This window comes from Pelodiscus sinensis, chromosome 5, assembly GCF_049634645.1.
Source record: "Pelodiscus sinensis isolate JC-2024 chromosome 5, ASM4963464v1, whole genome shotgun sequence".
NCBI classification, from domain to species: Eukaryota; Metazoa; Chordata; order Testudines; family Trionychidae; genus Pelodiscus; species Pelodiscus sinensis.
The window spans coordinates 6,293,931-6,321,677 of record NC_134715.1 but is presented as its reverse complement, the minus strand read 5'-3'; the positions used below and the strand labels follow the sequence as shown (position 1 = coordinate 6,321,677).

Sequence of the window (27,747 nt, the reverse complement as noted above, 5' to 3'; positions counted from 1 at the left end):
TTAATCAACGCTCTTTCCATCATTCTTCCTACCATTCCTGAATAATTCATCCCCACAAAATAACCTGCAACCATGAAGCAGCTAGCATTTATTTCTTTTATTTTCCTCTTCAGTTGTGCTATATCCAGAGATCTGAAAAGATCTGCTAGAGATGCAGGTAAGAGAGATCTACATTAGCTACTTGTTTTCATGCTCTCTTTGCAAACTTTGTGTTTTATAATTGTTTTAGTGATTGGTAGAAGTTCAAGTTCAGTTATGAAACTGCAAAATTAAGGGAGCAACTCACACCCCCAAAAGGGAAGCCATAGGTAGGTAAGCTTAGGTAGGCCTGAAGCCGTGTCCTTCCAGATAACAAATTTAGTAATCATCTTTCATCTACAAAAAGCCTCTCATTTACTTTACTTTTACTTAATTATTCTTCACTATTTAAAAGAAAAAAAAAATACTGAGCAATATTATTAAGACTGAAGGGCTGCTGCCAAGTTCCAGCCAGAGGTAGGTGAAATGCAGTGGTAGATGAATGATTGCTTTGTGCACACACATTGCAAAGATCCTTGGGTTGAACAGTTCTGTATTATCATTAGCTATATTCACTAGATTTAGGCTAAACTGATGTTTTTATATGACCCTTCCACGCACAGAGGACACTGGTGATTTGCATATAGTGGAACAAGAATCCAACCCAGCTTGGCTTTAATTTTGCGTTTGCAAAATAAAAACCCTTCCAACAGATTCCCAAACCAAAATGTGTCCTCCTCAGCTCATCTCTACTATTAATAGTACATTGATTGTCATTGAAAGTCCACACTAGTGTTCCCTCTAAGCTGCGCTGCAGCACAGCTTCATAGGTGATTAATCAGCCCCGCCCAGTCAGAGGCTCAGAGCTGACCGATTGGGTGGGGCTAATTAATCTCCTGGGAAGCTGTGCTGCTATGCAGCTTAGAGGAACACTGGCCCACACTTGCCAATAGTTAGTAGTATCTGACATACAGGCCTGGTCTACACTACAAATTAGGTTGGCATAACTATGTTGCTCTGATGTGTAAAAAATCCATATCCCTGAGTTGTACAATTGTTCTAACCTAAATCCTTGTGTAGACAGAACTAGGTTAATGGAAAAATTCTTCTGTTGACCTAGCTATCACCTCGTGGGGTGGTAGATTACCTATGCAAATGGGAGAGCCTGTCTCACTGACGTAGGCTGAGTCTACACTGACGTATACACATACTCACAGGCTACGTCTACACTGCCAGTTTTTGTGACAGAAAATATGCTAATGAGAGACTCATTTGCATGAGTTGCAATCTCATTTGCATGTTTCCTGCCGATCTGTTTTTGCGCTAGGGGTTTTTGCGCAAAACAAGCAGTGTGGATGTTTCCTTTTTGAGCAAAACCCCCTTTTTCCACAAGATCCGTATACCTTTGAGGCATAAAGATCTCGCAGAACAAAAGGGTTTTTGAGCAAAAAGAAAACGTCTATACCGCTTGTTTTTGTGCAAAAGCCCCTAGCGCAAAAAGGGATCAGCAGAAAATATGCAAATGAGATCACGACTCATGCAAATGAGTCCCTCATTAGCATATTTTCTGCCGCAACAACTGGCAGTGTAGACGTAGCCCTAGTAGTTATTTCCTGTACTTGAAATAGGAACACACTTATGCAGTTAAATACTAAGTGAGAAAAATGGCAGTAGTGGGAATATTTTACTTAGAATAGATTAGTACATGTAAGAAGCCAGTATAGCCAACATGAGTGCAATAGATGGGCCAGACGAGATGAGACTAAAGAGAGGGAGAACACAATTTTACCAGAAATGCTGATTAGCAAATGTTTAGATTTCTAAAGTACTCAGCACTGGCCTTTCTTCAATCCCACTGAACTCAGTGGGAAAATTCCCATTGAGCTCAAGATTTAGGTGAATGCTGAACATGTGTGAAAATCCCACCACAAATGTCCAGAATGCATTTGCTATGGGGGACAATTCTATACTATAATCTTCACTGTTCTCTTTGCTTTTTCTACTCAGAACACAAGAGTGAGATTGTTCACCGTTACAACGATTTAAAGGAAGAGGATTTTACAGAAGCGTAAGTAAACATTCAAGTTACATTCTGTAATGATCATCATCATCTTCTTCTTCTTTTACATTTTTAGTTGGCCAAAAAACCCCACCAAGATGAATCAATAGAATATAAGTGAGACACATAAACAATGAATGGGATAGGAATGTTAGCCTGCTAAATGTCTAATTAGCTAAGATATAGACAAACTTGTTTGATTCCTGAAGCAATCATAATCCTACATTTGCTTGATGCTCCGGTGTGCGCCAAAGTACCATCTGTCCTAATGGCAACACAAGTCACAATACCACATGCAAAATTTAGTCAGAATACATCAGTGACCCCCTCCCTCAACCCCAGGGCTTAGGAGTAGTGTGGATGTGATTCCCATTGGATAACTGAAGGAATCACATTTGTAGATCAAAAGAATGTTTGTTTCTTTGAAGCAAGTCAGCTTGATCTATATGGCTTTTAGGGATAGTGGAGTTAGCTGAAGATCTCATTATTTCACAATGAAAATAATACTTACTTATTTATAGCACCTACAGGAATTCTGGGTACTAATTTCAGGAAATACACAGAAGAAAAATCTGAGACATTTATATTCTGTGTCATAGTCTTTCTAGAGAAGTGTTAAGATAAATCCTACAACAGAAAGAGGGATGAGGAAAGATATCGATTGTGGAAATATAGTTATGTGTTTTTCCAGTTTAGGCATCTGTTTCTGATTTGAATGCATAATATTTGCTCAGAACCATTTGCATAATTGTGCATGCAAATTTGTGTACATGGGTATTGAGGTGCCCAGAACATTTGGCTCTCACTAATTTTTATGAGCTTACAGCAAACTTCTTGCCTGCCTCTTTCATTCAGTGGTTCTCTGCCTGGTTACCATAGATAACAGCAATATCTGAGAGTCCAGAAGCAAACTAGCAATTCAGGAAAGTTGGTGTTGTTTTTTTTAATTTACATCTTTAAATATATGCTTTGTCTTTCAGTACCCTGATCACTTTTGCTCAGTATCTGTACAAGTGCCCTTATGAAGAGGTAGCTAAACGGGTGAAGACTGTTGTGGATCTTGCACAGAAGTGTGTTGCCAGTGAGGAAGACCCAGAGTGTTTGAAACCAGTGGTAGGCAAAGTGTCCATTGTTATACTGATTCTTCTCTGCTTACACTGCTAATACAGCGTTGTGATAAAGAACTCAGTAGTAGTCTGTATGGGTATGTCTACACTAGCCCCCTAGTTTGATCTAGGGAGGCTAATGACGGCGACCAAAATTGCAAATGAAGCGCGGGATTTAAATATCCCGCACTTCATTAGCATGTTCCCGGCCGGTCGCCATTTTAGAAATTGACTAGCCCGAAGTAACTGCCCGCGTCTACACATGGCAGTGGAACAGGATTCTGAATTAAAGCCCTAAATCGAATTAGCTGGTAAACCTCATTGCAGGAGGAATACCAGCTAATTCAATTTAGAGCTTTAATTCAGAATCCCATTTGACTGCCGCATGTAGACATGGGCAGTTACTTTGGGCTAGTCAATTTCTAAAATGGCGACCAGCCAGAAACATGCTAATGAAGCACGGGATATTTAAATCCTGTCAATTGCAATTTCGGTCGCCCTCATTAGCCTCCCTAGATCAAGCTAGGGGGCTAGTGTAGACATACCCTAATAGCAAACCAAAAGCACATATTGGTTTTTCATCCCAAAATTTTAAGACTCAAGTTTTGATACTGCTAGTGAGCTGTACTCCATATACGTATTTCTGAAACATGGTGCTTGATTCTCTTACATTTTGAGAGCTGGATTTCCAAAAAGCATCTAAGGCCAGGCCTACAACAGGGGGCAATGTCAAATTGAGATATGTCATTCTAGCTATGTGAATAGCTTGCTCTAGTGAAGTAATGGAGTCACCAGAAGTGCAATCAGCTGTTGGTTTAGTGGGTCTTTATTAGACCCACTAAATCAACCCTTCAGGAGATCATTCCCCCAGCACCGATCTCCCAGTAAGTGTAGACAAGGCCTACATGACTTAGAAGCTTATGTTCCATTGATTTTCAATGGGATGTAGGGTCTTAAATCTTCTCTTAGATTTTCACATGTGTTTGAGTGTCTAAAATGCATAAGTATTTAGCTTGCTTAGGCATTTTAGAAAATTCCAGCAGTAGGCACCTAAGCATGTTATGCATCTTCAGGTGCTTAAATAATTTTGAAAATTTGGCCCTTAGCCACTTTTGAAAATGTTTACCTTGATTGCATTATTTCCACAGATGCTTGCCTAGTCAAGTCAGTTCCAATCTGAACTCCCCTGAATTTTGAATGCTTTAAAATTTGGAAGCAGATTTGATTTTTGAAACTTGTGCTCAGTCACAATGGCTCTTAGGCAATACTATAGTTAATGTGCTAGTTTGGGACTGTAGTTTAAGTGATTCTAACTGGTAATTCAAACAACAGGAATCCCATGGCTTCATTTCAAAGGCTGCCCACATTTACATTTAACTATAGGAACAATAGTTGCTTCCCAAATTAACCTGTCTATGCTCATTGACTTCAGTGGGGCTACCTGCATACAGTGAGCAGGATGAGTTCTATAGACTATTAAGTCAAACCTTCGGTGAATCTCTCTGTCGTAAAGCATCAGAATGAGGAAGGTACTATAAGTATAGGACCAGATTTTCAGGTGGTCCCAATTGACATAACTCTAAGTTATGAGCCATGTCATTGTAAATTGGGTGAGATTCTGGCCCATGGTCTTTTCAGAGTAGCTGTATTTTATAAAAGAAATCTAGATGAGTGAAACTTTACATCAGACATTCCATGAGCAACCTTAACTCTGACTCTAGTCACTGTATTTTCCCCTATAGCCTATTATCATCCTGGATGAGATCTGCAAAATAGATGAGCTTGCTGAAGCATACGGTGCAATGGCCAACTGTTGTAATAAAACAGACCCTGAAAGAAATGAGTGTTTCCTGTCCTTTAGACATTCTGCTTCAGAGCACCTTCCTCTATACCAAAGACCAGAGGCTGAAGTTATGTGCAAGAAATTCCAAGATGACAAAAAATCATTTATGGCACAGTAAGAACATTGATGTTATATATTTTTATATATATTTATATGTTTTAATTTGTGGAGAGCAGCTGTACTCAATATGGTGCTATGCCACCACACATGAACACATTTTAGAAAAATTGCTTCAGAGCATGGAAGCACCTGCACTAGAGGTGAATGTGAGTGGGAGCGGGTGTGCCCCGGTGCACAGCTCTGGCAAGAGCTGCCTGAGCTGTGGCAAAACCTAGTAGGGAGCTATTTAAAGAATTGGCAGGGACCCAAGTTGCAAGAGGACAGTACCCGTGAGAAATATTAAGTTACTTCACCACCGACCTGCACACGCCCACACTGCATACACTAAACTATGTCACGTAGGCAGCTTTTAGAATGGCAGCTGGTCACAAGTTTTCAAAATTTGAAAGAAAATGTTCACTGAATATAGTTGCTAGACTCAGTAGAATTTCAAGATTTGAGAATGTTTCAAATAAAAAGCAAGTTTTTCAGATTAGATGGAAAAGCAAATTTTTCAGAAAAATTTCAAGAATTTTTATTTTGAAATCCTGATTTTTGTCATTTTTTTCTTCACTCCTGCTTTTTGGATTTTTCGTCCCTCTTTCTTCCTTTTCCCATTTTGTTACTGGAGAGAGACAGGGAAATGATTAAATAAAGACAGAGCGAGAGAGATCAGAAAGTTGCTGCTTCCTACCTCCCAAAAACTCTTAAAAGGGTTTTTTTAAAATAGAAATAAACACCATGGAATTTTGAAAGTTTTGTCTTCCAAATTAATAAAGAATGTTAACACAAATATGAGCAGCTGAAAACGTAAGGTGTTCACACAAGTTTCTCCAATACAGCTGAGTATTTCCTTTGTGATGAGAGCTCCTCCTTCCTCATGGATCTTCAGTAATTTCCATAACTAGAACTGATTTGTTTTAGTATAGAATTGTTTCATACATGCTTTGTATAGACTAGAGGCTATTTGTTGTTGGTGTAACACATGTGGTTTTGTATTTTCTTTTCAGTCACATGTATGAGGTTGCAAGACGGCATCGTTTTCTTTATGGCCCCACACTCCTTGCTCTGGGTTTGGAAGTTGAGCATACAATTGAACACTGTTGCAAAGAGACCAACAGTAGTGTTTGCTTGGATGAAAAGGTATTCAGATTTTCAGTATGAAAAAATAAATATTGCTAGCTTTTAAAAAGTAGCCTTCTGACCTTAACTGTACTTCTGTTTATTCAACAATTTTAATCTTAAGAGGATACACTCAAATCTTCTTTAATAATATTTTTCAAAGAATTTTGTTAGGTCACAATATTTTTACAATCTCCAGGGAAATCTTGAAATTTAAATCTCTCTCTCTTTCCTCCTCATCCCCACCACTGTATTTGTATACACTAATCTTTGGCAGGTAGAGGGAGAGGTTAAAGCAGTGTACACAATTGACAGATTACTGGCACTGATATTAGTGGCCTATGAAAATGGCACAGGAAATGTTGATCAAGTTATGTGAAAATAGACATAGTTTGTTCCAGGTCATTGGAAAGTTTTCTTTTTGAGACATTTTCATGAAGTGGGTGTCTTCATGCAGCAGAGTGAGTGAGAGAGAGAGAGAGAGCACAAGCGAGCACATCTACACATCAGGGCTAAACTCAAAATAAACTATACAACTTGAGCTACACTAATTGGGTAGCTTAAGTCAAAATAGCTGATTTCGAGTTTTGGCACTGTCTACACAGCAGTTATTTCAAGATAGAGCACTCTTTCCCCAACTTCCCTTACTCCTCATACAATGAGGGTTATAGGAGCCAGAGTAAGCAGTCCTCCAGCTCCACATTATTTTGACATTATGTTGAAATAATTACTTGAGTATAGAACAGACTATGTTATTCCAAAGTAACAGTGCTGCGTAGACATAGCCAGAAAGAGAGAGAGAGAGAGAAAGAGAGAGCATGCGCAACTCACAATTTTGCATGTTTGCTTGTGAAAGGTAATTTTTGAATAATGTTTTGAATTTACATACTACTTCACCTCTCACTGAAAACTGCTCAAACATCAGTCAGTATGTTACAGACAGTCAGATACGGTTGAAGAATTTCACATTTTGAAATTTCATGGTACAAGCATATATTTTTCCCCTCCATCAAAAATGTGTAAGAATTGTATCCCTTTTTCAACTTGTTCTGTCAATCTGTTATTATTGCTCAGATGTCCTACACATGGGCAATATACATTCTGGGGGGTGGAAGTGGTGATCACACATTTATTGGCTGAGTATAGACTATGATGACTCTGAAGCATCATGAAATACAGGAGTGCAAGGTTGGAATAAGACATACAGGCATAAGCGGTCACTATATTTCTGCCACTGTGGTTATAAGTGTAAAATAGATGGCACTTTGGTTTCTTTTCACGTCTCTCTTTTCAAGTGCATGCACTCTCCTGATTTGGTATCAGTATGGACCAGTAGCAGAGTATCTTCTCTGACATACAGTTTATGGGAAAGTTCTGCCTTTTCTAATACTCAGAGCTACTGACTGACCTTTCAGTCCTAATTACTTCAGCGGGGTGGTTCAGATACCACAGAGAGCAACATGCAGTCCTGCAAGCACAGTGCTGGGTAGTCCTGTTAAATCATTTGGACTATTTATAGAGAAAGGTGCTCCTTAAAGAAGAATTTGGGGATGTAATATATCCCCAAGCAAAAATAAAAGGCTGGACCATGAATTGCTAAAAATTGCATAATGCATTGTAGGTTTGCTTGGACTGTAAGTTAATCAGGCAAGGGCTGTTGGTGTTTCCAAACTGATGCTTCAAGACTTTCACATATAATCATGTTGTTTGACAATGTGCTTCTTATTACTCTAGCTCCCTTTGATAAAAAAAAAAGTCCTCATGGTGAGCAAGAAGAACACCTACTTTTGTGAAATCCTGAAGAAATTTGGAGAAAGAACTTTCAAGGGAAAGTAAGTCTCTGACCATTGAATAAATGTAAATGTAGCTATATAATTGCTCGAATGCATGTATAATGAGGAGGATACACTTCATCTAGAGTCAGACGGTGACCAAGTTTAGCATAAAGGCTAAATTTGGTTACAAATTAACATGTTTTAATGGCTACCAGCCTACGAGACCTGACCCTTCTTTGAGGGGGACTACAAAAGTGCAAGTACAAAACAAGATTAAAATGACTGATTTAATTTAAGCTTTTCTGCTTGCTGATTTAAATCATGATTAAATTAACTGATTTAAAATTCCTTTATATAAATCCATCATGATTTAGTGCATGCGCCCGCCAGGTGCTCGGAGCTGGCCTGGCCCCGGGCACATGGCGCACGGTGAGCGCCGGCCCCAGGCGCGCGGCGCTTGGCGGGGGGGGGCGCCGGCCCCAGGCGCACGGCGCTTGGCGGGGGGGGCGCCAGCCCCGGGCGTGCGGCACTTGGCGGGGGGGCGCCGGCCCCGGGCGCGTGGAGGGGGCACCGACTTCGGGCACGTGGCTATGGGGGGGCCGCCCCCGGGCAGGCGGCTATGGGGGGACCGCCCCCCGGGCACGCAAGTGTCCCAGCCCCCGGCGCCCAGCGGGCGAACAGCCACGCCCCCTGGCGCCCGACAACCTCAAAAGGTTGGGGACCACTGATTTAGTGTAACCCTAATTGTAATGACTTGCAAGTTTCCTATTTAATACAGAGCTTTAAATCCAAGCTTTAAACATTTTTCTGATTTCCCCTTTTATAGTATTTTTGCTACATTTGGCCAGAAATTTCCTAAGGCGCCATTTTCAGAAATTCAGAAAATTGCAAGCGATGTCCTGCATGTTCACATGGAGTGCTGTGCTGGTGATATGATAGAATGTACAGATGACAGGGTAAGTTACGTTGTTTTTTGTTGTTGACATTTAGGGTACGTCTAGACTACATGCCTCTGTCGCCAGAGGCATGTAGATTAGGCTACCCGACATAGTAAAATGAAGCGGTGATTTAAATAATCACCGCTTCATTTAAATTTACATGGCTGCCGTGCTGAGCCGACAAACAGCTGATCAGCTGTTTGTCGGCTCAGCGCGATAGTCTGGATGCGCGGGTGTTGACATCAAAGGTATTTGTCGACCACCCAGGTAAGCCTCCTGGGATGAGGTTTACCTGGGTGGTCAACAAATACCTTTGATGTCGACACCCGGGCGTCCAGACTATCGCGCTGAGCCGACATACAGCTGATCAGCTGTTTGTTGGCTCAGCATGGCAGCCATGTAAATTTAAATGAAGCGGCGATTATTTAAATCGCCGCTTCATTTTACTATGTCGGGTAGCCTAATCTACATGCCTCTGACGACAGAGGCATGTAGTCTAGATGTACTCACAGTTCTTCACCTATATACTCTTGGCTGGCTGACATCTCAGCCCTTAAAAAGTCAGAGCTGGATCCTTAGCTAATGTACAATGGACTAACTCCACTGGCTTCAGTGGAGCCAGTTTACAGCAGCTCTGGATCTAACAGTTATATCAAAAGAACATTAAGGTTGAAAGTCAAGCATTCGAAAGCTAAGAAATGCCAGGAATATGTTTCCTTTTGTTACCTTAATTTGGACAATTTGTGTGTATATATTATACAGTTTTTAATTATGTGATAATTCTATACTATTTATCCATGTTAATATTCTTTTAACAATTTGCTTTTTTTAAAAAAAAGCCTATAAAATTACAAAACAAAGGGTCATATGGCATCATATTGGATTGGAACATTTAGATTCAGCATGCTGATTGTGAGTGTATGGAGTAACGAATAGGTGGAGTATGCAATTAATCTCTATGTGGACCAGTACTAGAAGTTGGATAGGATATTTTGCCAGTGGCTTTCAATGGTATTTATTGACAGTGGAGAAATGGGGAGGCTCAGATCTTAGGTTCCATTTCAGGCCTGGGAGAGGCATGTACTTTAGTGGGCACAAACTCTTCTGACTGCTCCTGCCATGCCTGACATCTTTTACTTTGCCCCGTCCAACTTGCCCCTATCCTGTATATACCTGACCACTGGCTCCTTGGCCCAGACCCGTCGTCTTCACCCAGTCAGTCTGAGGAGTGGAGGCTGTTCCAGTCTCCTCCCACAAAGTTAGTCTCACCTCTGGAGACTCCCAGCATTAGTAGTGGTCACGCCATTCCTGATCTTACTCACCCCTAGTCCTCCTTATCCCAATCAACTCCTTCCTCCCTCTCAACAGCTTAGGTCCCCTTTGTATTTGAATTAGGCTGTTTCCAAAGAGGAGGTCACCAGAATTCTTTTAGCCTTGTGTTTCAATGTATATATCCCCTTGTTCTCATGAATTTGGCTACACACTTTGGGCTGAAGTTTCTCAGACACATTTAGCATGAAGTAGACATCTGGTATGGAAAATATCCATCCAACAATAAGTTCAGCAAAGTTATAAACAGCTGAAAACTGAGTTGAGGAGAAATCATCAGGCAAGCTTAATACTAAGCTGTATACAGGCAGTCCCCGGGTTACGTACAAGATAGGGACTGTAGGTTTGTTCTTAAGTTGAATTTGTATGTAAGTCGTAACTGGTACATATTGTAGGGGAAACTCTAGCCAAACATTTTTCCAGAGCTCAGTTTTATTCTCCCACACCTCACTTCCCTCAGTCTTTTATTCTCAAGCTGAGGTGTCTGCTGAGAAAAGCCGCTCCGCGTCTCCCTGGTCTGCTGGGGGGAAGCAGCTAGTGCAGGGTTGCCTCACCCCGTTTGTAAGTAGGGATCTGATGTAAGTCGGATCCATGTAACCGGGGACTGCCTGTAATGCAAGCAATAGTAATGTCTTGCTATCCTGCAGCTTTCTGGGAGGTTCTAGCAATTCATTAACAGAAAGCTCTTACCCACAACATGTATATACAGGGGAGCCGACAGCCTCCATGGGCCCCTGGGCAAGGTGGGAGTGTCTCAGCTCTGTGCTGTCAGAAGTGGTGGGGCTTTGGGTGGAAGGGGTGGGGCTGGAAGCATTCAGACCCCCCCCCCTTCTCTCACCCTTAGAGCTGTACAAAGAATGTGTAGCATGGCATTTCAGTGATGAGTTAAAGGACCCAGAGCAACTGCTCTCTTTGTCCCCCTCTTTTGGTGGGCCTGAATACTACAATTTCAGATTAAGGTGTGCATAGACGCAAGGAGGATGCTAGCCAGTCAGCTGTTCCTTGCGTATGAGGTATTTATGCATTGCTTATTAGTCCAAATTCTTAAGTAGGCTCCAAGGCTCAGTCTAACAATCCTTATTCAAGTAATGCCTTTAAACTCAATGGAGTGACCCTCATGGGTAAGGCCTGCAGATCTGGGCCATGAATGTGTGGTAGATAACTATTTCACAGTGCTCACCAATTTCAGAGTGAGGGGCAGCTTTCAGACCCATAGGCAAGTTGTGGCATAGAGCTGACTTCTGTTGGTTTTTTTTTGCCTAGTGTCCCCTTATAGTAGCTGCCATGACTTACGGTCTAGCTAGGGATTAGGTGATTGAAAAGATAAAGTGGTAATCCCTTGTGTCAAGGTGCTTGATGACTTCTGCTACCTTTAGCAGCCTGTTCACACCCTCATCCCCCCTCCCCAGCTTTCTAATGACAAAGGAAGGGACATCTCCTCCTCATACTGGGCCAGGGAGCATGATAAGGGCACCATGGCTCCAGCCAGGTTCCAGCAGAAACAAGTGAACCAGTGGCTGGAAATCCATTAGCTCTACCTATTGTTCATTAGGTAGAAGGCAGCCTAGTGGAGTTCTGATTGTAGCCTCCCAAAAAACTGTTTCCCCTCTTTGGTGAATTTCCATTTCTTTAGAAGATTAGCATGACCAGCTCTGACTTAGGCCTCAAAGTTGTAAGAAGAAAAGCAACTGGGAAACTTAAAGTAAGTACATGCTTATTAAGGCCTCTTATCTGACACTCTATCATTCCTTTGGCAGCTAGAAGTTACGAACTATATCTGTTCTAAAGAAGACATCTTCTCCAGTAAAATAAAAGATTGTTGTGAGAAGTCAGTGGTGGAACGAAGTGAGTGTATTGTTAGGGCAGAGTTTGATGATACACCTGAAGGCTTGCCCTCACTAGCTGATAAGTACATGAACAACAAGGAGTTGTGCAAACCCTTTACGGAACATCCAGAGGTCTTCATGGGAGAGTAAGTATCACAAATGTCACACGTTCTTATATCTACTGCCAGTGTTTTACATTTGTATGTACACAGCAGGACTGACAAGCCAGAAATGTACATCATGGAGAGATTCCTTTGTCTGATCCTTTGAGTGGATGACCTATCACTTTTAGGGCATGTCTACGCAGCAGGGCTAAAGCCAAAATAAGCTTTGCAACTTGAGCTACATCAATTGCGTAGTTTAATTCAAAATAGCTTATTTTGGCTTTTGGGGCTGTCTACACAGCAGGAAGTTCGAGGTAGAGCACTCTTCCTCAGACTTCCCTTACTCCTCGTCAAATGAGGATTACAGGAGTCAGTATAAGAAGTCCTCCAGCTTGACATTATTTTGACATTATGTTGAAATAATTGCATGTAGTGTAGACATGGACTATGTTATTTCGGAATAACATCAATTATTCCAAAATAATGCTGCTGTGTAGATGTACCCTTAGTGTCTTGAAGTTCTACCATTTCCCTCTATTGCAATTCCCATATTTTGCAATACAATGTATTACCCTTCTTTTGAGCACAAAATCCAGCTGTCTTCTGTTAGCCGCGGGCATAAGATTCCTTTTCATTCAGGAGTTCCATCTGCTTAATACACATTTTTTTGTCCCCGGCCCATAGCTTCTCCAGTGAGTCATCATGTTGATAGACTGTTCTTAGAGCTCCAAAAATAAGATTAGACAAGCTGCTGCTCCACCACCCATTCACAGGAGACCTACAGCCAAATGTGGGGAAAAAATTGTAATACCTTTTATTAATCATAACTACAGAAGAGACAGGTCCCTTTCTCCAGCTCTGCTGTCCTAAAAAATGCATTATTTGTAAATGATGATTTTGGCTTTAATCCCTCTGAAACTGATGTAAATTAGGAATGGTTCTATTGAAGTCAATAGAGTCACATCAGTGTGCAAACTGGTATCAGGGAGTGATCCATCGACTGAAAAACACCAACTGGTTTCAGTGGGAATCTGACATTTTCTTTGCCTTATTCCTAAAATCGGGGTGATTGCTTTTGTTCAGCATCTCAAAACTACCTTATGCCAGAGGCTTTTGTGTTTTTGTTTTTGTCTTGCAACTATTAGTTCTTGTTCTCTTTGGCCAACTTATCTCACGTGACTCCCACCATCTCAGGTGATACTTCCTCTGCTTTTCTGTGCTGGAGGCTGACTGCATCATACTGATGTACTTCATAGCTCGCTAGTTCTCCCTTTACCCAGAATCCACATCAGCATTTTCATTGTGGCCATGTGAAGTAGTTGTTCTGTATTCCTCCTTGTCTGGCATTCTTGCCCATTTGTCATGGCAGGCCTAATCAGCATTTTATAAGCTTTGCTCTTTAGTTTACAGAGTATATAGAGAATCCCTGTCAACTCCATCCATTTGCACCAAATGCTCTTTGTGCGTCTCCTAACAGCTACCTTCCTGTCACAGCTCAATGCCGAGCCAACATATTTAAATTGTTGAACAGAGTAACTCAGTAAAATATCAGAGAAGTAGCTGTGTTAGTCTGAATCTGCAAAAACAACAAGAAATCTTGTGGCACCTTATAGACTAACCGATTTATTGGAGCATAAGCTTTCGTGGGCAAAGACCCATTTTGTCAGATGCATGTAAAATAGTTTTGTTGGCTTCTCCTGGTCTCTCTCTTCTTGGATGATTCATAAGCAATTTCTGATGTAGCTTGCTATGGTTCTAGATTCCTGTCCAGCATAAAGTCATTGGTCATAGTCTCAAAATACGTCTCTGCCAGATGGTGCCTGCAGTCTTGCCACCATAACAATTCTCTAGAAACTTGGTCAGAGACTTCTCTAAATTCACAAAAACTTCACAAACAATTCCTTGCATTTCCCCCTAAACTTCTGCAACATCCAGGCTGCAAACACTACATCCACTGTTGACCTTTCTGGCATAAACTTGAATTGCTTGTCTGTGTGCCAGCTTCTCCCAATAATTATTTCCATCCATTTCTTCCTGTGACTCATTAACTTGAATCAGTAATTACTACATTTGTGCACATCTAGATGATACTTACACTTGAGAATAGGGACTAAATATGCTCCTTCTCCAGGGAGGAATTTTTTTTTCAGTCCAGAGAATTATGCTGCTAAAGGTCAGTTGGTACCCAATCCAGTCCCATTCAGTATTGTGAAGTTGTTACTCAGGCATACTTCCTTCAATGATTTTGTTGCATTGTGTTCATTGAGCAGTTTCTCACAAATCTGCTGCTACCTCCTAATGGTGGTAGCATCTTCCACCGGTACTCTCCCGTTTTCATCTTTCACAGCTCCCAAATACTCTAGGATTCTTTGCTTAAATCTCTGCTATTCTGCATCTTCTTTTCTCCTCTTCCTGGAGGGTATGTCTACACTACAACATTATTTTGAAATATCTTATTTCAAAATAGTTAACTCAAAATAGCGTATTTTGAAATAACGCGTCTACACACAAACTATTTCGAAATACTGTTTTGCTATTTTGAAATAGCGCATCCATACTGAGTGGACACTGAATCGCATTTAAGACCAGGTCTGGCAGGGCATCAGGTCAAGAGTGTCTTTGTGTGGCTGCTGACTGAGGCCTGTGCTTAAAGGGACCCCCCCCCCCCGGACAGCTGATTCTCAGCTTTCCCTGCTTGCTTGCCTACTTCAATAAAGGACAGCAAAGCATTTTGTCTCTGTGTGCTCTGGTTGCCCTCACTCGGGACACCACAGCACTCTGCAACATGGAGCCAGAGCTGCACCTGGGCACTCTGGTGCTTCTCTTGGACGTGTTGCTGAGAGCCTGGCTGCACTTTCTGCAGGCTGCCATCCGGGAGGTCCATCGGGGGGCTGTCAGTATCTAGAAGGCCCTGTGGGAGAGCTTCCATTCTGAGGAGCATTAAGAGCCTCCCTGGTCTGCCCCACTGGGGGCTTGTGCCTCATTCCTCCCTCACGTCCTTCCACCTACCCCACCCTAACCCCCCTTCCTCATACCAAATAAAATACATGTATTTTCATGAACACAAACTCTCTTTAGTTAACAAACCTGGGGGAGGAGGGAATGAAACTCTGGTGAGACTGGGGAAAGGAGGCGGGAGAGGGGAGGAAAGAGGTTGGGAGAGGAGAGGAGAGGGGGAAACCTGGGAGGAGGGAGCTGGAAGGGGAAGCAAGGGGAAGAAGGGGAAGGGGAAGGGGAAGCTCGGGGTTGCAGGTCTTGACAGACCAACTTGATTTTCATGCGAACCTGCTCCTGGGTTCGCATGTAGCCTTTGGTGGCCAGGCTGACAGCTATCCTGCCATAGATGGCCACATTCCTTCATCTAGTGCAGAGATCATGGACATTGGGGGCATCCTCCCCAAACCTGAATAAGGTCCATGATCTCCGCCCTGGACCAGGAAGGCACCCGCCTTCTCTGGGCCCTGACAGGCTCCTGGGAGCTGGCAGACTGCTCCTGGGGAGTGGTGGAGGGCTGACTGCCAATGGCTTGCTGGCTCATGTTTTGGGGCAACTGGGTCAGGGGCAGTGACTGCTGGCTCTGGGCTGGCAATCTTGGAGCTGGCACAGGCACTGTGGCCAGAGTCAACCCCTTTAAGGGCTCCGTGGAGGGGGGAAGGAAGAGGAGTGTTCTTGATTGATGCTGGAGTGGCCATTAGGGCACCCTGTGAAGGCTGGAGGCCTCCTATTTCGATATAAGTGTCTATACAGCACTTATTTTGAAATAGCTATTTCGAATATGGCATTATTCCTCATGGAATGAGGTTTACCAAATTTGAAATAAGCGCCCCGCTATTTCAAATTAACTTCGAAATAGCAGTTTGGCTAGTAACGTTATTTCGAAATAATGGCTGTTATTTTGAAATAACTTTGCTGTGTAGACATACCCTAAGGCTACGTCTACACTGGCCCCTTTTCCGGAAGGGGCATGTAAATTTCACCTATCGTAGTAGGGAAATCCGCGGGGGATTTAAATATCCCCCGCGGCATTTAAATAAAAATGTCCGCCGCTTTTTTCCGGCTTTTAAAAAAGCCGGAAAAGAGCGTCTACACTGGCCCCGATCCTCCGGAAAAAGCGCCCTTTTCCGGAGGGTCTTATTCCTACTTCGAAGTAGTACTTTGAAGTAGGAATAAGACCCTCCGGAAAAGGGCGCTTTTTCCGGAGGATCGGGGCCAGTGTAGACGCTCTTTTCCGGCTTTTATAAAAGCCGGAAAAAAGCGGCGGACATTTTTATTTAAATGCCGCGGGGGATATTTAAATCCCCCGCGGATTTCCCTACTACGATAGGTGAAATTTACATGCCCCTTCCGGAAAAGGGGCCAGTGTAGACGAGCCCTAAGTGACACCACACTCTGGGCTCTAAATGTCTAAAAGAACAAGGCCTAATGTTCTACACACCAGCTTTTACCATCTATCTAGGCACTTAAGGCCTGCAATACTCTGGAAGCTATGCTTCTATCATAGAAACTATATTTCTTTTTCAGTGGTTATTAGAGTGTGGCCACTTCTCTAGATGATTTAATGCCTTAGAAAGTTATGCTCTATGAACGCTGTCCTGGAACACTTACACGTCACCAAAAACTGGTTGAAGAAAAGGCTACAGTGGCAAAAGGAGTCTACTGAGAAGACAACTCAAATCTCTTTGACTAAGTCTGAGTAATCACCACTGATTAACGAAGTGCTAATTACTAGGTATGACAGAGAATCTGTAGCTACTATATTCTTAAACTTCTAACGTTGCAGTTTTTATGTTACAGATTTCTTTATGACTATTCAAGAAGGCACCGCGAGTTCTCTTCTCTCATGCTTTTGCGGATTACTGATGGATTCCAATCCATCCTGGAAGAGTGCTGCAAAAAAGAGAATGCTGCTGAATGTTACAGTCACGCAGTAAGTTCTACTGTTCAGTCATACATATTATTTTTACTATTAAGAATGTTTTGGTGATGAACTCTCAGGAGATGATTGTGACCAAAGGTATTTGGATGGGATTTCAATAGTTAGGGATTTATTGGGAATTAGAAAAGGGGATTAGTTGAGATTCGCAGAGAGGATGTAGCATGAATGTGTTTGTCATTCAAAACAAGGGCCTATGGTTTACCGAAATGAACAAACAATAGGAGTAACTCCATAAGGCACCCCGAGTGCATGTAAAATGATTGAGATCATTAGGTGAAGTTCCTAATGGACATGTATACATATTGAAAAAGCAGCCTCACAGAACCATCTTGCATGGTGTCAAGTATCAGAGGGGTAGCCATGTTAGTCTGAATCTGCAAAAGCGGCGAGGAGTCCTGTGGCACCTTATAGACTAACTGAAGTGTAGGAGCATAAGCTTTCGTGGGCAAAGACCCACTTCATTAACATGGCTACCCCTCTGATACTTGACTACTTGCATCTGACGAAGTGGGTCTTTGCCCACGAAAGCTTATGCTCCAACACTTCAGTTAGTCTATAAGGTGCCACAGGACTCCTCGCCGCTTTTGCAGAACCATCTTGTGTGTTACTTCTGCAGAGGGGCTAAAGATTCAGCAAACCAGGAGAATGGATTAATCCATCATTCTAGAGATGGTCCCTCAAATCAAGGGTTAAAGCAAGTTAGTGGAACAGCATTTGTTGCCTCTAACTTCTGTTGTTCCTTTTAGCCACTGAACAATTTCCAAAGCTAAAAGCCCTTTATTGTCACTAAACAGGTTTAATAAAGAGAAAAAAAAACAACTAATTTTGTTTTTCCAAAACCTAAATGGATGGATTTAAATTCAGTTTCAAAATCCTATTCTACCATAATATAAATAATGACAGCACTGGGTATGGCCTCGGTGAGGATCAGGGCCACATTGTACCAGGCCTTCTACAAATGTATTCAAACCGTCCCTCTCCCAAAGAGCTTACCATTCAGTGAGACAATTTAACTAGACAGAATGCAAATGCATTTGTCAGAAGATGAAAATGAGCTTATGCAACTTGTACAGTGCTACCAGATCCAATTGCTAGAAGATGAAGCTAGAACAATTTCAATTGAAAATAAGTTGTGATTTTTGAAATGAGAATAATTTGCGATTGGAAGAACTTAATGTGATGGTTTTGATCAGAGATCCCCTTGAAACTGTAAGTTAACAAGCTGAAATACCACTGAGCCTGCCTACCTACCCTCTGGAGCACTCCCCTACCCTGTTCTGGAAGATGCAGTTAAGCAATTTGCTCCAGCGATGGCACTGAATTAGGGTTACAGTTCACATCAGACACAGAGACACTGAGATCAGCTCAACTCTGGGAAGGCTCAGTCAAGATACAGGGTACATCTAAACTACGTGTTATTTTCAAAAGAAGATATGCAAATTCCACAGGAATTTGCATATCTTCTTCCAATCTCACTTTTGAAAGTGGGTCTTTTGAAAGTGAAAGTAGTGTGGATGCGTTTTTTTCAGGGGGAAAAAAAAACCTTTAAAAAAACTGCGTAAACCTCATTTTTAAAGGATGAGCCATTTTTTGAAAAAGGGTTTTTTTCCTGAAAAAAAAAAAAAAAACAACAAAAATGCATCCAGACTATTTTCACTTTCAAAAGACCCGCTTCTGAAAGTGAGATTGGAGGAAGATATGCAAATTCCCATGAAATTTACATACCCTCTTTTGAAAATAATGTAGGGTCTAGACATAACCACAGTGTAATGCTGACAGAATCAAACCTGGGACCTCTGGAGCTTAGTGCATGAGCCTCTACCGCATGAGCTCAAAACCAGCTAGCTACTAGCTAAGGCTGTAGAGCAGACCCATTATCTCAGTCAGTGGTCTCAGTGCCACTAGATTGGACAGTGCAGGTCATCCAGGAGGTGTGTGGGTTACAACAGCACACAGGTACACAGCCCTAGTGGGACCAGCACCCCAGATAATTCTGTCTTACTTTTCATAAAGTTTTTACAGAGCAAGCTCATGAAATGTTTGTCCCCTTTATCAATGAAAGATTTGCACAAATTTACCTCCCAACTTGTGCATGATACTTCTTAATGGTCAGCTCTAGGTAGTTGCAGCAGACATCTTAGATTGTAAATTGGGATTTCCTGGAATCTGGCTGCAGCCCATTGTTTGATTTCCCACTTCTATATTCCTGTTGCTAAAAGGGGGAGTCCTGTGTGTACAATTCAAATTTTTCACACTTCCAGAGGCAAAGTACAGCATCCAAAATGCGTTCCAGCATCAGGTGACCTGGCAACATGTCTTGGCGGGACCAAGCATAGTCCAGGCTTACAGGAGAAGTAAGACTATTAATAGATCATTGTCCCAAGTACTGGGCCATTAAGCCCCTTGAGTACTACTAATGGCTCTAGATTTGTAAACAGGTTTATACTTCATATTTTTAATTTCCAATTCAGGAATGATGCATACACACAAATGGAATATACACATTCGGAAGATTAGAGATTTTTAAATGTTACATAAATTATTTCTTAGGACACATATGTAATATTCCTATTCATAAGCATATTTCCATAAAAAACATAAGATGCAACATCACACAACCTTGGGTAATAGATTGCTAATTACTTGGAACCTTTTAAACAAGATTGGATGTCTTTCTAGTTCAGTAACAAGTTGCTACCCTCAGTGCAGGAATGATTAGGTGAAACTCTATACTGGTTATAGGCAGGACATCAAAGATAAATTATAATATTCTCTTGTCTTGGATCATTAAAAGTTGTGTCTATGACCATGAATACAAAATGAAAGATGATTTTGCAAACCTGGATAAAAGTGCACTAAAACTAAAGCTGTGCACAAACACTTTTCCCTTCTAAATCCCTCCAGTTTACATCTATAACACTGGTGAACTCTGTTCACTTTTCACAAACACCTGTGAGAGAAAAAAATATGTTCACAAGAATATTCATAGACATTTTATGTAAACTGTCTCAATGGACAGTCACAGAGTTATGGACTTCTTGGAGTAGTTTTGAATAATGAACAAATTCCTACAAAAAAGAGCATTCTGAGGAAGGAGGATGATAGTGCATGTCTAGACTACAGGATTTTGTCGACAAACGTTGTCTTTTGTCGACAAAACTATACCTGCGTCTACACTACCGCTGCGTTCTGTTGACAGTAAGTCAACAGAATGCAGCAGTTTCGTCAATGGTGGTAAACCTCATTTTACGAGGAATAACTCCTTTTTTTTGAAAGTACTCTTTCAAAAAAGGCACTATTGCATGCAAATTGCTTTTTCAAAAGAGAGTGACTATACGCTTTCGAAAAAGCAGCTTGCTTTTTTGACAGAACTGATTGTAGTCTAGATGCTCTTTTTCAACAGAGGCTTTGTCAACAGTATCTGTCGACAAAGCCTCTTTCGAAAAAGGTGTGCAGTCTAGATGTAGCCATAGAGTGGTTAGGGCAATAGACAGTCAGGATGTCAGATTCAGTTTGCTAGTCTGCCACAGACTTGTACCTGCCCTTGGGCAAGGCAGTTAGGCTGTCTGACTCAGTTCCCTGTATACTGGGAATATTTTCATAACTCAAAGCCAGGGGTGACTGGTGAGAGGAGACATGGGGCGGGGGGGCACCAGCCAAGTGAGCCCACTGAGCCCAGGGAAGGGCCAGAATAAGCCCCCTCTTCTTCAGGCCCTGCTTCTCCCTGCCCCTGCTCTGCTCCAGACCCTGCACCTGCTCCTGCACTGCCCTCTCCCCTGCTCATCCCTGCCCTCACTCCACCTTTTCCACCAACCACAGTAGCCCAGGGGACGAGTGGGGTTTGGGGGCCAGTGCTGGCAACAGGGGTCCAGCCCTTCCATCTCCCACTCACCAGTAGCAGCAAGAGAAGCAGAACAACCCTGCTCCAGCTTGCTTTGTCCCTCCAGCTGTGTTGTGTTGCTTCCTGCTAGTGAGCATAGGGGTGGTCTCACCCCACCTCAGAGCAACGCACTGGGAGAGCAGAGCCAGCTGGGGCCATGTGGCTCTGCTTCCCCTGACAGTGCTGGTGAGTGCTGGGGGCGGGACGACCTCTTCTTCAGGCACTAAGCCCCTCCAGTATTTGCCCTGCTTGCTACTGGTTGGACCCTTGCTGCTCCTGCCCATGGTCTTGGGGCATGTGCCCCTCTCATATCCCCACTATGTGTCACTGCTGTGCACAGCTGTGTTGAGAGGACAAAGACAAGACTGCAAGCATCTCAGACACTCTGGTGATGAGGTCCATCCATGTACCTCAGAAATAGGATAGAATACTTATGATTAGACAGGATCTAAATTGAATAGATAGAAGCTTTTCTGTGAATTGGGTGTCTGCTCTAATGAGAGCCTTAAATAGATACGCTTGCCTTTAACAATGATTATACTTACTTGCAGGAAGAGAAACTCAAGAGTTATATCCAGGAGACTCAAGACCTAGTAAAGAAAAACTGTGATTTCCTGGCCAGCTCGGGAGAAGCTGAATTCCTAAAATTGTATGTTTGTTTGGAGTGTCTTCTTGTTTATGTAATGAACATTCAGGGTTTTGTAAAGGTGAAATTCTTCAGACCCGAATGAATAAGACAAGAGTACAACTTAACTATTAGCATTTGTTCCTTTGGCATTACAGAAGATGCCATTATTCCAATTCAGAATAAGAGTATTTTGAAGTTATGGTCTGAACAGGAAGGTAGGCTTCTGCAGTCCCTGTTAGACTCACTGCTGCTTGTTACTATGGGTGAGGATGCAAAAGATTGGTTTAGCTTTGGACAGTTCAGTTTGTACTTTAGCGAACAGCCCTAAGTGATTTTTTAAAAAGTTTCTTCATAGTTGAACTTTTTATTCGATTTTTTTATTCAATGAAATATTGTTATTTCAGACTTGTCATCCGCTACACTCGGAAAATGCCTCAGGCATCAACTGAAACATTGATTGAAGTCTCAAAGGAAATGGCAGATATTGGCAGCAAATGCTGCCAGGAACCTGAAGTTAAACACATATCTTGTATAGAAAGACGGGTAAATATATTTCTTTATCTTAGCTTTCGTTATGTTTCTGTTTATTGTACCTTTACTTCTCAGCAGTGATTTAAAGGGTCCAAGGCTTCAGCTGCTGCTGCAATAGCAGCGGTAGCCTACAGGAGCCCCAGGCCCTTTTAAATTTCTGGGCCCCAGGACAGCTGCCTTTATCTCCCCATCAATAGTCCTGTCTCTGTGTATTCTGCCCAAATTCAGAGACAGTATCAATTTTGTTCATGAAGGTGCAACAGCTTGTTAAGGAGGAAATACAAAGTATGGTCTCTCTCTGTGACCAATATATTCTTTTTCTAAATAGCAGCCTAAAGTTAGGTTTCCAAATACATAGTTAGAAATGAACCCCATTTGCAATGGAGATGAGCTTCCTCAATGCTGGTCACCATAAAGACATCATGAACTAGGTTGTATTTAAAGGCAGTTTAAAGATTTTTAGCATTTCTGGGCAAAGGTCTAGGTCTGGAAGTAGGTGCATCTTCCTGGGAAGTGATGTCATTTGTGAAGCTAGCAGAAAGCACCTAATGTGAATGAACATGGACAGTTTTATGACTAGTTTAAGTCTGCTGAAGAAGATGCCATTGATACATTAGAGCATAAGGAATTACATAACTTTTCTGGAAGTTGGCTGCCTTCAATGGTAGGCTCAGAAATGCCAGTTATAAATCCTTTCCTGATCACTGACTGTATGAAATGTTGAGGGTTTGAATAAAATCCATGGTGCTTTCTTTAGAAAAGGCAACTTGTATTAGTGACAGTCACTTGTCTAAGTCTGACAAGTTCTAGGATGATTGCATGTTTTCATTCTCTGTTTTCATTGGTTCTCTGCTTAACAAGTGAAAGCTGCCAGCTCCCCTGCTATCATATTGTGATATAAGGAACATGCATTGTTTTTATTAACATTGGCACTAAAAGTGCTACAAACCTTACTTCGTTGCTTTCCCTCTTTGTTCAGCTGGGCATGGTGATTCAGGATATGTGTCAGAGGCAGGAAGCTACACCTGTAAATGAAAAAGTTGCACACTGCTGTAATGACGCCTATGAAAACAGAAGACCATGTTTTACCAAGTTGGGAGCGGATGAAAGCTACAATTCCACTAAATTTGAGCCTGCAATGTTCACCTTCCATGAAGATTTATGCACTGCCCCTGTTGAAACGCAGAGAATGAAAAAGCTAACGTAAGTTGTATGTTTGCTACTTCACAGCAGATTATCAGAACTTCATTTAAGATGAAGGAGAGGCTCAGCTTCACATAACACTGCACGTGGAAAATTGTCAAAGCCATGTTAGTGTCAGGATATTAGAGAAGCATGGTAGGGAAGAGAATATCGTTCTTTTACTGGTGAGAGAAACAGGTTTTTGGAGCACACAGGGCTCTTCTTCAGGTAGGGGATAGGTACTCCCAGAATCACAGCCAAATTTAAGGTATAATCACTATACTTTCAAATGAGCTAGCATAGGAAAATGATAAAAACAAAAAAATCAGAAACACCCTATCGTCTGTGGGTGAACTCTTATCACAAAGTGTTTACCCCTTATCGGACCTCTCAGTCCTCATCCTCAAAGGAAACCTACATACATTTTAACAAGATTTGCCTGAGTACTTGAATTTATCACTCTGCTAGACACTAAAAGTTATGGACAAAATGAAGCCACTGAGATTTATGGATTTTTACAAGAATCTGTAACCCGAAATACCCTCTTTTTGTCCTATGACTGCCAAGGTGTTAATGGGCCACTCTACCTGGAATAATCCATGCACACATCTTAACTGCTTGTGGTAAACAATCTGTTCCGAGCATCACATACAATTCAAGGTGGAACAGGATTCCTAGTCCTAAAGGAGAGCTCTGTGTGGCTCAAAAACTTGACTCTCTCAAACAGAAGTTTGTCAAATAAAAGTTATTGGATCACCCACACTTTGTTTCTACATTTTCCATACAGTGTGAGGAATCACTCACTTCTATAGCGCCATAGTAGCATTTTACTAGCAAGTCTTCAATGCACCCGATGAATTGTCTATCTATCTGGGACTTGGAAGCTATTGTTTTCACAACTGTAGCCATTCAACTGTAGCAAAAATTATTGCCCACCCCTGACATAAGATCCAACCCTGCCAGAATGGTTTAAGGAGGGACTTGGACACTGGCTTTGCCAATCTTTGCAAAAAGAAATCTTTTCCTGGCATATGGGCAATGTTGCAGAAGGGGTGAAGGCAGTTGTGGGAACAGTGGATGAGCAGTATCATGAGGCTAGAGTTATAAATGGAATGGAGAAGCACAGGTGGTGGCTATTTAATGTTTAGTATGTATATTGTTATATTCCACATTTAGGGTTTGATCCAAAGTCCACTGGAATCAATGGGAAAAAACTCCCATCAACTTCACTGGACATCAGATCAGGCCCCTATGGAGTATATTGGAAAGCCACAAACAGGCCATGGACCTGCATAGGGCATTACAAACTGATAATCAAGTCTCAATAAGAAGTATTCATTTTACATTGTTGCATTTTGTGTTCTTTCAGAATGCTGGTCAATCTCATTAAACTGAAGACCACTGCAGCAGATGAACAACTACAGAAAGTCATCACAGATTTTACTGACATGGTACAAAAGTGCTGCAAAGAAGTACCACATGAGACATGCTTTGCCACAGAGGTATCTCGCTATTTTCATGTATCAAGGGCTTATTTTGAATTAAAGGCATTGATATTCTGCACTTATATCCACATTTTAATTAAATGGGCAGCAACCCAGAATGGCTATAGATGCAGAAGCAATCATTGTTTACATGATACAAATACACGGTTGACAAAATTGCTGGGCCTCAGGGTAAAGAAACGGGGGGTCCTGCTCTGTGCTCCTGGGAGGGATGAGGCAGTGGGTGGAATGAGCGGGGCCGGCCCTCAGTGCCACCATTAGCACTTTGCGCCTCCCATCCCAGGCAGGCCTTAGAGCCTCCTGGAGCATGCCGTCTGGTGCTGCCAGGAGCCCCATGCCCTTTTGAGTTGTCAGGCTGAGGGGCAAATGCCCCACCCCAGCACATCAGCAGGTCTGTATTTTATTTGTTATATATATAAAATAATGTGTGTGTGTGGGGGGGAGGGGACGGACGGACGGGGGTGTCTCTCTGTGTGTGTTTATTGCTGCAGCTGCATGTACAGAGATTATTTAAATCTTCTTAAGGTTGCATCCAATATTTTCCTTTTGTGCTAAAGATTCTTCTAAGAACACCCAAAATTGGAAATGTAGGGATTATGGATGAATACTGCATCTATATAATTCAGCCCAGAAAGGTTTGAATAACATAGAAAGAGAAAGAGCTGGGCAAATTATGTTCTGTGGATATTTATTCCAATTTTTAAACAAGTTTACTTTGATTAACTCCTCCAGCCCCCTTTGCTTTTGCTGAATATTCAGTCACTCATCTTTAGCAGACACTGGAGAATAGTGTCAGAAAGCAACTTCTGCAAGTTTTAAGCTTTATGCTCATTCAGTCAGGAGATGAATGTGCAATGTTTTGACTGGTCACAAGACACATTTTAGATTTCAAAATTCAAAAGTGAAATATTTGGAAAAAGCCACTCTGGAGCAACCTACTAAGAATTATTCACAGAAGCCAGAAAACTAATTTAAGGCTCACAGACAACTCAGAGAAAAAGTATTTACAACTGTCTAATATTATGCATTACTCAGTTGGGTCTCATGACACATAACCTCCTTTTAGAATTGTCCCCGTCCAATTTTAATAATGACTTATCCAAAACTACTTATATTATCTTCCATATATTTAATATAGCCTTATGAACATATCATTGAACACACAGAAATGGGGTATTTTAGACTAATTATGGGTTTTACTTTTCACTAATCACTCAGATACCAAACTGGTGGGCACATTAAAAATGCATGATTACAAGCACAGAGGAGATTATTCTTTTGGAAATAAACTTCTATATAAACAGATTTTATGACTATGAACTTGCAGAATGAAGTATGAACTTCTGTAGCAAATCTCTGCACAGCCTAGCTGCTTAGTGACCAGGGCTGGTTGGCTACAAGTCTTCCAGCCCTTCAAGCCATCCAGCAACAAGACCATCTCAGCAAACCTCCTGTGTAACTAGGGTTGCCAGGTGTCCGGTTCTGAACCAGACAGTCCAGTATTTGAGCTTTCTGTTGGAAAACAAATTGAGAAAATAGAAATGAGAAAATAGAAATGTCCAGTATTTTCTAAATAAGAGATCATGTAGACTGTGATGTAATGTCAAGTGTGTCCAGTATTTTTGTCAAAACTGTCTGACAACCCTATGTGTAACACAGACCATGATGTTTAGATTATGAAAGCTTTCTGTACTATGCAATTTGCTTGCTGTGATTTTCTTTTGCAAATATTTGTAATCTTTTTCCAGGGTGCAAAACTGATAGACGAAGTGAAAACCATGTTAGAAATTGTGGGAGTCTAAAGCATTTCAGGTAACAACAACAGGATTTATATATTGGGAGCTCTGTTCATTTAACAGATATGAACAAATATGCTCAATTTAAAATGCCAGATTTCTTTCTTGTTATTATTTGTGTTGCTATTGTGCAAAGGAGCCAGGGGGCACCAACAGCTTCCACTGGCACCTGGGCAAAGTGTGTGTGTGGGAGCGAGGGGGGGGGGAGGGAGGAGGGGAAGCTTTACTCTACCAGAAGGGGAGGGGCCTCAGGCAGAGACAGAAGGGGTGGGGCTTGGGCCAGCTAGCGCTGAGCGAGGCAGTCCTGCAGTGCCACCCAGAACACAGCACCCCTCTTCAGACCTTAGCGCTGCCCAGAGCATTTGGCGCTCTGGCAACAATTTAAAGGGCTAAGGACTCCAGGTCCCTAGGGTGACTGTCTCTATTACTCCTCTCCCCGGTCAGCTGGACTGCCAGGAGCTCTAGTAATGGGCCATGACATTGCTCTAGGGCAGTGGTTCTCAACTGTGGGCCATATGGCTCCCTAGGGGCCACGCCCTACCTCTAGGGGGCCACATGGAAAAACCGGAACATTAGGTAAATTACGTACTTTTTCCAACTAACAGCAGCTATGAGGGGGGCCACAGAGGTAAACAAGGCTCAGAAGGGGGCCCATGAGCAAAAAAGGTTAAGAAACACTGTCCAGTACAAGCAGAAAATGAAAAGACGATCCTTTTCCCTTATATACTTGGTTTTACCTCTTACAAAGAGTGTGCCAAATTTTGCTTCCCAGATTCAGAAGTGGTTTCCTAATTACTCCTTTATCATCAGCAGCACTGAACAACTTACTACTGGTGGTTTAGACGTACATTTTAGTTTTATCAAGTCATTCTTTTGGTTTCTCTTTCTACTTAGGGTCACCAATGGAGAAAGATGAAATTAGTCTGTGAAAGTTCTCTTGTACTTTGCTTCTCTGACCAGACACTGACATATGGTTTAGAATGCTGTTTTAAAAAACACTCAACATTTATGAACCACAGATACTTCAGAAACTTCAGTTGTTAAGAATAAAAAAAGCATTTGGAAAAAAA

General features: G+C 41.9%; 1 protein-coding gene across 1 annotated transcript; it reads left to right on the top strand.

Moving 5' to 3' along the window:
• Positions 1 to 27,747, top strand: LOC102455806 (albumin). Its single transcript, XM_006125402.4, has 15 exons — positions 1 to 157; positions 2,026 to 2,086; positions 3,058 to 3,190; positions 4,926 to 5,140; positions 6,136 to 6,268; positions 7,982 to 8,079; positions 8,849 to 8,978; positions 12,047 to 12,261; positions 17,014 to 17,146; positions 21,587 to 21,684; positions 22,068 to 22,206; positions 23,174 to 23,397; positions 24,746 to 24,878; positions 26,630 to 26,693; positions 27,572 to 27,747. Exons 1-14 carry the CDS (start codon positions 73 to 75, stop codon positions 26,681 to 26,683), a joined length of 1,851 nt encoding a protein of 616 aa, XP_006125464.2. The 5' UTR covers positions 1 to 72; the 3' UTR covers positions 26,684 to 26,693; positions 27,572 to 27,747.